Here is a 12,252-nt window from a genome sequence, read left to right as displayed (position 1 = left end):
GCTCACATGCACAAAGCATAACATGAATAAATAGACAATATTAACTTTTTTCAGCCAGTACAGTAATAGGGTAAAGTACAGGTGGTATATACAGGTGGTGATGTTGGCTAATCTTAATTATTTGAGAAACTCATATTCATATTTACACTTCAAATCCTTCAGTTATGTAGCATAAACTTTGGTCAAGTGGACCATAAAATCCCCACCTCTATATGCAAGTCTTCTTGAAATCAGGCAAACATGCTCCTTCAGTCAAATTATGGCTGCTGTCTAATTTGCTGACACACATCGTCAATAAGTACTTCAAGAGCTCCAAATGTAAACTCCTCACTTAAAACATTGCTCTTAATTCAGTGTATCACGGGGTAAGCAATGTGTATTTTTGGTGATATGCAGCAATCAGAGTCACTTTTTAGAAATAAGAGTGAAAACAACATTGGCCTTTTGCCTTATTTGTAAGAGAGATATTTTACCAGTGATTAGTCATGTGCTGCACACTGTATGCCTATTATTTCTGCATCGTGGACTATAATTATTATTTGCATATCATCCACTTGATGCTGGTGTATAATAAGGTAGAGATGTGGACACTGCTGTTAAAATACTTTTGTGTGCATTTTGGATCTGGAGCTGTTTTTCATGGTTTAACTTGGGCCCTTAGGTTCCAAGTGAGAGAAATCTAGTGGTACAGTAGTCAAATTTTATTTATATAGCGCCAAATCACAACAGAAGTTATCTCAAGGCACTTTCCAAATGGAGGAGGTCCGTACCTTCTCTTTAAAGTATAAGAAAGAGACCCAGTATTCAGTAAGATTTGAGACAAAAGTGAACAGTGCAGCAGAAATACTTAGATGCTGTCCAGAGACCCCATCAGAGACTGGAACCAAACCCTGTACAATTTTTTTAAAGATTTTAAAAAGCCACAAAATTACCTATTGAATTGTCCACTTATGTATTCTGTAAATTATAGTCTAAATGTTGTTTCAAAGCCATCTTTGCACTGCCACTGTTATCTTAATTCATTAATAAATTTTGCCTAAAACTGTCAAAATAAAAAAAGTTTAAAAATATATGAAGCAGACTCGAAATATCCTATTATATGTGACATTTGTAAAATCCTCGTCACCCCACATCTTTCAACCTCCCAAAATCCCTGAAATATTGCAGATGCAGATTCCTCAGCAGATGAGATATAAAAGAAAAACACTCACAGAGTCACATAAGGTTTATTTTATACATTTATTCTGATCACAGCTGTACAGGAATGCATCATCACAGCAGAAACACAACCTAAACCCAACCATGGCACAACAGCCGTCACAACACATCCAGAACTCAACCATAAATGTACAGGCTCAATCAGCTCACCTCAATTCAATGTCTTATCATTATTATCATTTTTATTATTAACATAGAACCATCTGTCTCTCAAATATATCTTTGCTTTCAAAGAGCATAAAAATACAAGTAGACTCTTCATTGGGATGAACACTGGTGGTTGATCCACTGTCTGGCCTACATGGGGGACCACTGAAAACTGGGGAGTTGAGGAGAAGCAGAGCCAACTTATTACAGCTTACAGGGGTGGTGTAAATGGGCTCAAACAAGGCTTCTCAATGGTTACAGGAGGACTGCAGACAGGGCGATTGATCTCAGGGATCATATAGGACTCACAACTCAACCTATAAGCTACGTTCGACATCACAGACATACAAGGAGCATGGGTTTGTGAGGAAACAGAGAAAACCATTAAACATTTTAGAGTGGAAAACAAGAAAAAAAAGAGACAAACATAATCTTGAATATATGAAAGAACACTACCAAGGCACAGAGAGATGCAGAGTTAACAGAACGGACACAAAGGGAGATAAAAAAAAAAAAAAAAAAGAAGGGGGGAGACAAGATGGAAGGTGGGCAGATTAGAGGCAGTTTCACTAACCAACACTAGAGGGAGCTCTAACAGCTCAAATACCCAGGTATATTATAAACTCTATGTATGTATACTGGATGTACTATATAAAGCATTGAAATATAGGATTATCTTTTAAAAACACTGTTCACTGCAGCAGGACAAAGGGATACACCGCATGAGTGTGCTTGTATATATGTGTGTTTGCATGTGAATGTGTGTAAGTCAGTCTTTGTAATGTAAATGTGTGGATTGATTTCCAAGCAACCCTCCATAGGTGGAGCTAAACACCAACAAAGCAGAACACCAGTGAGATAACTGTAAAACCGATGTGATGTGCATTTATGTGTGTGTGTGTGTGTGTGTGTGTGTGTGAGTGTCTCAAAATTCGTGGACACACATCTACATCGTCGTTCTGATCATTAGTATAACTACTGTACGAGTGGGAGGACATTGACATGAGCATCAGCAGGGACAACACACACTCGTAACGACAACAACGGCAACAATAACAACAACAGCAAGAACAACAACATGAACAGAGACAACACACAGCTCAGGAAGTCCGGCTAACCACAATCCTCCACGCACACAGAAGAGAAATAGAGGCTACGATTCATCTGGAAAAATGCATCCTGTTGACATCGCAGGAGTGAGACAGACTCAGAAAGTGGCCTGTCTTTCCTTGTGCTTTTAAAAACTCTTTCCAGTGTCTCATCTGTATTCATCTTTCTGACTATCTATCTATCTATCTATCTATCTATCTATCTATCTATCTATCTATCTATCTATCTATCTATCTATCTATCTATCTATTTGCCCGTCTGTCTGTCAGTCAGTCAGTCAGTTTATGTGCTTATTTTTGCAAGCAATATGCTTATCAGTCGGTCTCCCTGTCTGACTGAGTTTGCATCTCTGTCCTAGCCAGAGTCTGTAGAGATAAAGGATGAGGAACATGATTGTGCTTCTCGGTCCACACAGCTGTCTGAGGGCTGGGCGGCGGTGACTCGCTGGGCTGCAGAGGTCAGAGGTTGTGTGGGAGCGGCCTCCTCGCATCGGGAGGCGTACTAGAGCTACTGCAGCAGACGAAGAGGACTCCCTCCTCAGTATACTGTACAAGGCTACATGAGAAGCGCTCGCGCAGGAGGGACACACTCTCAAACACACACACACACACACTCTCAGAACGCCAGCATCGAGCCTTGGGAGAGCTTTCTTGATACACCGACACATGATGAGGGAGAGGGAGTTGGAAATGAGACGTGGGCAGGAGATCAGTCGAGCATCGCGTCCAGTTGGTCTGCCAAGTCGTCAAACATGCTGCCGATGTCGTCCAAGATGGAGACTGTCGTCTTTTTACTGGAAAGAGAGCTGGGAGTTGGATAACAAAAGAGGAAGAGTTTAGCTGATAATGAGGCGGACACAGTCACAGTAGTTTAGAGATGTTTTCCCCTATTGTTCGCCAGAATTCAAAGGTATCCCCAATGTTCCTCAACAAAGATACACGGGACTCTCCTGGTCTCCTTCAACGAGTGATTTGAACACTGCAGTGTCATTATCTTTTGAGTTGATAAGGCAAACTTGTTAGCAAACACCTGACTAAGCACATTTACTCTAGTACTGAACTTAAGTACAATTTTGATGCTTCTACTTCTGCTCTGCTACATGAGGCAAACATTGTGCTTTTCACTCCACTACATTTATCTGACAGCTCTAGCTGCCTTTCAGATTCAGATTAATATTATAAAATATAATCAACAAATGCATGGTGTATTTTATATATTTGTAAGCATAATTATACATTTCATAGATCAAACTACATTACAGCATCATATAAAGTAGTTAGAATTAGCCTCAACCTTGCAGCTGCAACAGTGAAGTAATACAACATAAACATGAAAGCATCAATAATTATAATATAATATATATTATTCTGAAACGGAGCAGTCTACATGAGTGCTTTTACTTTTGGTGCTTTAAGTATATTTTGATGCTATTACTTTTACTCAGATACATTTTTCAATGCATGACTTTTACTTGAAACAGACTATTTCTACACTGTGGTGGAACTTCCCTTCCTTGGGTAAAAGATCTGAGATTTTCTCCCACCTTTGGCAGACAGTTGCTTACTTAGCAATTATCATTTATTTGGAGCTGCGTTTCTGGCCAACTGGAGTTCATCTCTAGGAACCCCTGAGGTTAAATATCAGGCTCTGTAGCCGCTGAATGTGCCACTGTGTTCATCAGCTAGTTGCTAATTGTGTCTGGATGCTGATCGGTGACGAGCTGAAAAAAGCTGTTAACTCTGTACAAAGCTCAGTAAAGCTGAAAAAAAGCCACAGATTCCACTTTAAAGTTATAAGGTTGAAAGTTTTCCTAAAATCAAACCCCATGTTGCTGCTATTCGTGGTCAGCACCACATTATATATTTTCATTCTGTAAATGTCTCTATAGATAATTGTTTTTATTGCTATGCTTATTGCCATCTTCATGTAACCCAGTGCAATTTCATCTCATTTATAAAAGCCTTAGTGCATCCTGTTCACTCTCTTTACACTGAACACTTGCTATTGCTGCTGCTTCACATTTCTGGCATAATATGGGGGTGGGGGGGCTTTTATTGTGAAGAAGCCAAAAGAAATGCAATGTTTTTGGTTGGTTGTGCAGTAAACAGACACACCAGTTGCTCTTCTCTTGTCTTCCTGACAACAGATAACTGCTTGTCTTCCTGTAGCTGGTGAGTGCTCCTGCTGTTACTACAGTAACCAAGGGTAAATTAACCACAATCGAAAGTTTAACAATTACAACTTCCGGTTTATGTCATGTAAACCCCCTGTTTGGTATGGCGTAGGGCTCTGAATACTATAACACACATCAGCCTTAGCAACTGTTGCTATGGTGAAGGTGCCAGCCTGAGGCACAAATCAGAGATGGTAAATTTAGACCAGTTTATTGATGCAAATGGGGACAAAACACTGCACCACTGACTCAGAACTTGAAAATGAATGAAAGTGATTTGAAATACTGCATTTGTTTCAGGTTTCTACAGGTGTAAACTGTGGCTCTAGCTGGCTTTAAACTCAGTGCTTTAATGTTTCTTGGGAGTCGTAACCAACTTCTCTCCTTGAAAGAATAGTTGTTTTTTTTTTTTTTTTATTTTAGACAATACAAGAAAATTCTTGCCAGATGAGGCTGGCAAGAACAGGTTTTGGTAGAGGTCATTGAACGGAGCATTTTACATTTCTGTTTAAAGGTTTTATTTAGTTTGTCCCTGAGAGAAAATTCTGAGTATGACAAAACTGATGATGAAGGCCACAAATTCTCTTAAATCGCTTGTATGTGCCACTTAAGAATAAATCTGGTTCTTGCATGAGGCCCATTGTTTATGAAGTAGAAGAACAGGACTATCACCTCCATAAACCTCTCGCTTTGCAGCTCTACACTGTGTGGAAAAGCTATTTACGATCTGATCTTTTCATTATCACCTTGGACGCCAACAAGTCAATGATACATTCTGTGGCGAAATATGCTGATTAACGCTGTAAATACTTACTCATTTTGTGCGTCCTCCTCTTTGATTTTATGCTCTACAGCCTGAAGAGCTGCAGCCAAAGAGGCACTGGTCTCCTCCAAACGATGCTGCGCCTCCTCCTCCTGCTCTGCCTCCTCTGCTGGACTCTCCATCTGTTCTCTCGCTCCTTCCTTCCTTGAAGGCTTCTTCTCCAGCTCCCTCAGACTCTCTTCCTCTGCTCTCTTCCTCTCCTCCTCCTGCTCTTTGTCCCTCTTGTGCTCACTCTCTTTACTCCTCTCCTCTTCCTCTCTCCTCCTCTCCTCTTCCTCCTCCACCTCCCGTCCTCCCAGCAAGTCGATGGAAAGGCCGGCGATGGAGGAACGGGGAGGTTTGACAGGGTGTGGTGAGGGGGTGGAGGGACTCTGGGCCGGAGAGGGGGATGTAAGAGGGAGTCCCGGAGAGAGGGAGGGAGCAGAAGGGGTGTCAGGAGCTGGTAGTGGGGCAGAAGAGGGTGGAGAGGACGGTTTGGGGGCTGGGGTGGGACTGGTAGCAACAGGGCTCGGGCTCATGGTAGCTGAGGCTACTATGGCCTTGCCTGGTTTAGGTGCTGTTGGAGGCCCGCGAGGTTTTGGGGAAACTGGAGGAGGGACACGCTTCGGCTCTGGTCAAGAAATCAGAGAGACTGATGTCAGTTTCCCCAAAGTACTCACTCACACATTCTGTATATAAGACCTATGTATAAGAATTTCAGCAACAAGGAAGAGCTCTGACTCCATGACATGGGAACGTGTCACATTGTATAGATTGACATTTGCGGCTTGTGATCAACCTCCACCTACAACTGAACAGTTGATATGTTTATAATATAACCATAACTTTGTTGCATATGTTGCATTTCCTTTGTGTATCTCTCGTATTTCTATCAAATGAAGGCAGAATGCCAATAAAATACTCAAAAAAATCTATTTAAAACCTTATGTGTACAATTTGAAATTTTCTGACTTTAGGGCCTTTCACTGGTGGAATACAAAAAACACTGTGGCAGACAGAAATAATCCCATTCCCCACGAGAGGTTTCAACTCGAGGACACTGGTGTGAAAGGGCTAAAAGGCCACATTTAGCCTGCTTATTTTTTCACAGAAATCAATACCATCAGAACATTTTAATCTAGACAAACAGTTCTGTCACAGATGAACTAAATAGCAAATCTTGAGTTTTGTGAGAATGTGTGTGTGTGTGTGTGTGTGTGTGTGTGTGTGTGTGTGTGTGTGTGTGTGTGTGTGTGTGTCTCACCGGGGCTCCATGCCATATCAGTATTCTCAGGTCCGGGTATGGGGACCCTGCGGGTTGGTGTTGGGGGTTCAGCTTGTGTCTTCCTCAGGGTGACTGAGGATGGTTTGGGTGACACTGCTGGCTTTAGAGACTTCCTGGCCTCCATCCACTCACAGCTTTCTCTGTTGGTCTCCGTCCTGTCAGAGACCTCAGACACTGGCCTCCGCCTCAGGACCACGCCACCGTTTTGCTGCGCCTCAACTCCATTTTTCCGGCTACTATCTGTTTGACTGCTGGGAGAGTCTGATTGGTTATTGCTTTGAATGACACTTTCTGTGTGCTCGGTGCGTGGTCTCCTGCGTATGGTTTCAGAGCCTGTTGCCATGGTAACAACAGTGGTAGCCACAGATTCAGGCGCGTTTGAGTCTGTTAGCAGGGGGCGAGGCTTCCTTCGGAGTGTCACCGCGCCATCTGTGATCTCTGATGTTGACATGACCACGGTGGAGCGAGGCCTGGGCTCTGGACGCTGTTGGGCTGGTTGCCGGGGTAACAGGTCAGTTTGATTGCCAGAGATGCCTTCTGGTCCACTGATAGTCCTGCGCCGACTTATGGCATCATCATCCTCAGATCCAAGACCTCCTGCACCTGCCTGGCGACGAAGTATCGGTGGACTCACCTGGGGATCACATGACTGTTACACATACATATTGCCAAAAAAAAATTTAATTAAATACAAAAAATACAACTCTCAAAGTCCAAACCAAAGACCCCCACCTGTAAGTAGTTGGTGCTGCTTCCCAGATTCTTCGGCAGGGTTTTGGCTCCACCCACGATGGATGTTTCCAGCATGGCGGCAAGGCTGCGAACACTCCCAGAAGCCCCCTCTGATCTCTCCAGGCCTGCTGAGTCCTGAGCCCTTAAAGCTGACCCCAGGCTGCCGCAGTCACTGGCCCGCCGCTCTCGATAGGTTGGCAGCCCTAGAAGTCCCTCCCCCTGTCCCTCTCCCTCCCCGTCACCCCCTGTAATGGAAGAACAGGACCGTTTAGGAGGTGTTGGGGGCCGACCTTTCCGACGAGGACGCAGGGTGACAGATGATTGGCTGCGGTTAACAGTGACATCATTAGGGGGGGCAGTACGCGCGGAGCTGCTGCGGCACACGGTGGCATATCTAGAGTCTGATTCTGAGCCAATTAGACTGTGAGTTCTCCGTCGCTCTTCCTCCTCACTGGGCAGCCGAAGCAGCGGCACTGACGAATCTGCTGTCACCATCTGGGTGGAGGGGCGCGGCCGAGCCCTGGGGGAGGCCTGCTGGGTCCGGATGTGTGGGGGAGTTTGTGGTGGGGTATGTGTCGGTGTATGGGGAGGGGTCTGTGGATGTGTGAGACCTGGGCGAGGTTTGGCCAGTGGGCTGGGGGCACCATCCCTCTGCTTCCTCGCCTCCCTCCGGGGCTCTGAACCGGTGCTGCCACCTGGGCTGGATGGAGGTGTAGAGGGGCTCTGAGGAGGCTCAGACCCACTTTCTCCTCTCTGTAGCTCCTTCAGTCTCCTCACTCCCAACATCAGTTTCTTCTGATGGCCTGAGGGGAGGCAGTGGTGTGGAGGAGAAGAGTTATTGTGAGGTAGAGAGAGAATGAAAACACATCTAGACCTAAAAGAAGAGAATATTTGTTGTTTATTTTATAAAAATAACCATGAAATAGTAAATATCCCATAAAACTGCACCAGTATATATGATCATTAAATCTAACCCTGGGATCCCGAGCACTGGGCTGCCAACCAGTATCAGGCCACGGAACATTTGCTCCCGAGCCACAAGGAAACAGTACAATTCTGCAAAAAGCTGAATTATAATTATATTTGTAGTATAGTAGTATAGTATTAACTATGATATTAAGCTATTATATGTTATTTTTGTGTTTGGAGTTTCAGTTTGAATTAGTTTTTAGTTTACAGAAACTCTTCATTTCTGTTTAATTGTAAAGATTTATATTTTATTTGCATTATTCTGAACTACAAAGTTTTACCCTGTTAAAAAAATGAATGTTCTGTGGTTGATGACAACTGTTATCACCACAGAGAAGCCGAATAAATTCAGCAGACACAATAAAAGAACTTACAGTATATATGGCATTTAATTGTTCTACATGTTGTGGAGTTCCATAAAACGCTCGGTAACAAGTGGGACATGAGGATTTAAGTAACATTAGACCCTGAGAGTCTAGTTATGATTCTTTTACTTGTAAGTTTTGACGGTCATAATTGTGATTTACATCAAGTAAACAAAATCAAAAGCTCTACATCTCTAGTTGCTTTGTTATAGTCTAATCTTATTTTCTGTATTTATAGTGTAGCTGTGACCTACCGAGCTTAGTGATGCCAATCTCTTGCAGATCTTCAAGGCTGATGTCAGAGATGAAGTCAATGTTTTCATACCCATTCTGCACCAGAACCTGGTAGTACTGACTAAGTCCCAGGTGGGACAGCCACTCCGCCAGATTGGCCTAAAACACAGACAGTGACACACAAACATGGGCACCAATGTAAAAGCTTGTGCACAGATTAGAGATACATGAACTGAAAGAACTGCACGTGTATACGCTTGTGTCCAAGCAGCTGCCAAGACTCAACATCTCCTCCTTTTTCTAGCTTGTATAGTACACATGAAAGCCTTACAGGCTTGTGGTCTGGCAGCCAGTCTGTGGAGGGCAGCTTGCTGATCTCTGATGTTAACTTCTTTCGATGTCCAGGCTTCATGACCCCAATCGCCGTCAGGTCCTTCAACACAAAGCACACTGAGTTACATCAGGAATTCAACACAGCTACAATAGGTGTTTTGTTTTTTTTTTCTTTTGAATGTAAAATATTTTATGTGTCCGTTTGGCATTTGTGGATCAGGTGCATGTGATATGCCTTCAGGAATATTTTTGCTAATGGATAATCTTGATGAGTGTCCCCTGCCCTTAGGGGGTTTATGTCATACCACTGTGTCTGCTTCAGTGCACACATAAACACACACACACACACACACACACACACACACACACAAAGGCACTCGAAACACACTCAAGGACAAACACAGAGTAGCGTTTACGGCACCGGCTGGAACACACGGCCATGTGTGAACACAGGTATGTAAATGAAGCAGACAGAGTATGAGAAGTGACTGGCTGAGGCTCAGGACTCACACCGGGGGGGTCAGGTGACAGAGACAGGAGGGTCATGATGACATCATCCAGGTCAGTGGGGAGCTGATTTGAGAGCTGAGCTGGGCGGAGCCTTGACAGACAAGGGGCGGGGCGTGAGGGGGTCAGGGGTCATGACCTTACCTCAGGGGTCATGCGGCTAATGGTGTCTAGATCATATCCCGCGGTGAGGAAGTGGGTGGTGTAGAACTGCAGCTGAAACTCACCCAGCCACGCCACTACTGCCTGCTTCTAGAACACAGAACACAGAACACTACTACCTGCTTCTAGAAGAGTCCACGGGGTTCTTCTAGAGCACAGAACACACACCTGTTCTAGAACACAGCACAGCAGCCTGTTCTAGAACACAGGAGAGAAGACTGTTCTAGAAAACAGCACAGAAACTTCTATTGTAATTCCAGAATGTAACCCTGCTCTACAACAAAATCTAGAAGGCATTTACCAGCAAAGAATGGGAACCTGTTCTACAGCACACATTAGAAAGCTGTTCTACAAAGCAGAATATAAAACACAGAGCTACGGCTTGTCCTCCGCTTAAAGAACAATAACCCTGCAATACTTCCAAGGTGCACAAAGCCAGCACGAATTCAAAGAAAGATACTGCCAACATTTATGATAACAAACACAACTGTTTCAGTAATACTGCCACTAAAATATGCAGTAAGGAATAATACAGTGGATTTCCTAGAATGCACATTACTCTCAAACAATACTGCTTGTAATTCAGCCATGCAGATTCACTTGCAAAAGCTAAGACTCCTGACACAACAGCAGAGGCAAAAGAGATTTCAAACTTTAGGTTTGAAAATCCTTAGAAGCAATATGTTTTTCCAGATATGATATTTATTTGGCAGGTACTTTTGTCCAAAGTGACACATGGGGAGAAATATTTTGGGCTGACACTTTAACATGTAGACAAAAGGAGAAGGAATTTGAGCACACCAAATTATCCATTTTCCTGTATTGTATGTAATGGAGGTAGGAGTTTCAGTGGTGAAGATCTTAAAACTCCTGCAGATGAAACTACTTAGACATTATGTCGCAGTTACCACTAAGGGTAACTGCGACATAATGTTTTTGTAATGTGGGTCAACTGACCCTTTCAATCAGAGAGTTTTTAGTAAATATGCCGTATTTTATGAATGACTTTAGTTTCAGGGAATGTTGGATGAGCTCATCCAATGAGGAAACACCAAGAACACTGCTTCTATATTAGAACACTGCTGTCGCCTGGCAACCAGTAAATGCTTGATTCTAGAATGTGGCGTCTGCTTGATTCTAGAACACACAGAGAGTTTGACCCCTCAGCTTCACAGAACACACAGAGCTGCTGGCAGGTTCTAGAGCAGAGCGGCAGAATGTGGGTGTCTGGTGTCTCAGTGTGGCGTGAGGGCAGGGGGTGGGTGGAGGGACAGAAGGCAAGACAGCAACTGACTCCTCAATGTGTCTGTCACTCTGCCTGTCTCCATGGTGACACACTCGCATGCCCATCCTCAGGGTGTCATCTGTTCAGGTGCGACACAACCGCCCGGGCAGACACCCGACTGTGCCCACTGCCTGAACCCCACCCGTGTAGATGTCTTTCTCTCAAACCAAAGCGCTGGTTGAGAAGAAACTGAAGCAACAGAGAGAGGAGTCCACCGAGTGAACCGATCTGCCATTCAAAAACTCACTTTCCCATCATCCTCCTCTGCCTTCCGCTCAAACGACCGTTGTTCATGAACTGTGGAACTGGAAGAGCCTTGAGGTGGAGGTAAACAGGCGAGACAATGGAAAGAGATGAGAGGGAAAAACAATGAAATACATTACTTTTCTGCTGAAAGGAAAGTTTTGTCATTTCACAAAATTGTTTTTGAAATAAACCATTACCCATAATTTGTATAAATGCACTTTAAAAAGACAGAATTTTATTTCATGTAGATATAGGCTACAGTATGTGTAGCAGTTAACTTTGAAATAATGATTACAGATGAAAGAACATGCAGTTATTTATTAATCATAGTGAAAATGGAAACGAGTATTGTACTTCCTAAGGAACCTGGAAATTAAATTGTTCATAATTGTTTGCTTAAAATGCTGCAAATGATCAAGTGCACTTAACGGTGAGAAGCAGTGGAGAAATTAAATCACATCAGGTTTATATTGTCTATATATGTATTCACAGTCATTTGGAAGCAGCTGTCATGTTGGCTGGCTTTTTCCCCACATATCACTTCAACAGATTAGACGGCAGCAGATTACATCATATTAAAATATGATCATTTTTATGCTTCTTTCAAAGTGAGATTAATAAATCAATTACATGCACAGTGCCAAAATTTAAACGCAATATAAATGTCGAATATACTTTATGTCT

General features: G+C 43.3%; 1 protein-coding gene across 4 annotated transcripts in view; it reads right to left on the bottom strand.

Annotated features, from left to right (window-relative positions):
• Positions 1 to 1,220: 1,220 nt before the first annotated feature.
• The window catches only part of LOC139636386 (caskin-1-like), a 32,948-nt gene continuing 21,916 nt past the window's right edge, over positions 1,221 to 12,252 (bottom strand). For 3 of the 4 annotated variants that reach the window (XM_071504436.1, XM_071504435.1, XM_071504438.1), the window contains 8 exons: positions 11,570 to 11,637; positions 10,020 to 10,127; positions 9,367 to 9,468; positions 9,056 to 9,194; positions 7,468 to 8,270; positions 6,715 to 7,369; positions 5,463 to 6,081; positions 1,221 to 3,280 (listed from right to left, as the gene is read on the bottom strand). In XM_071504436.1, the coding sequence (XP_071360537.1) occupies positions 3,184 to 3,280; positions 5,463 to 6,081; positions 6,715 to 7,369; positions 7,468 to 8,270; positions 9,056 to 9,194; positions 9,367 to 9,468; positions 10,020 to 10,127; positions 11,570 to 11,637 (2,591 nt within the window). In that variant the 3' untranslated portion in view covers positions 1,221 to 3,183. The remainder of the gene's footprint in view (positions 3,281 to 5,462; positions 6,082 to 6,714; positions 7,370 to 7,467; positions 8,271 to 9,055; positions 9,195 to 9,366; positions 9,469 to 10,019; positions 10,128 to 11,569; positions 11,638 to 12,252) is intronic. The other variant, XM_071504437.1, reaches the window with a different exon arrangement.

Source organism: Trachinotus anak, unplaced genomic scaffold, assembly GCF_046630095.1.
Source record: "Trachinotus anak isolate AG129_WGS33_773 ecotype Australia unplaced genomic scaffold, CSIRO_AGI_Tana_v1 ptg000019l, whole genome shotgun sequence".
Lineage (NCBI taxonomy): Eukaryota > Metazoa > Chordata > Actinopteri > Carangiformes > Carangidae > Trachinotus > Trachinotus anak.
The sequence above is the reverse complement of the archived record's forward strand: the minus strand, read 5'-3'. Positions and strand labels throughout refer to the sequence as shown.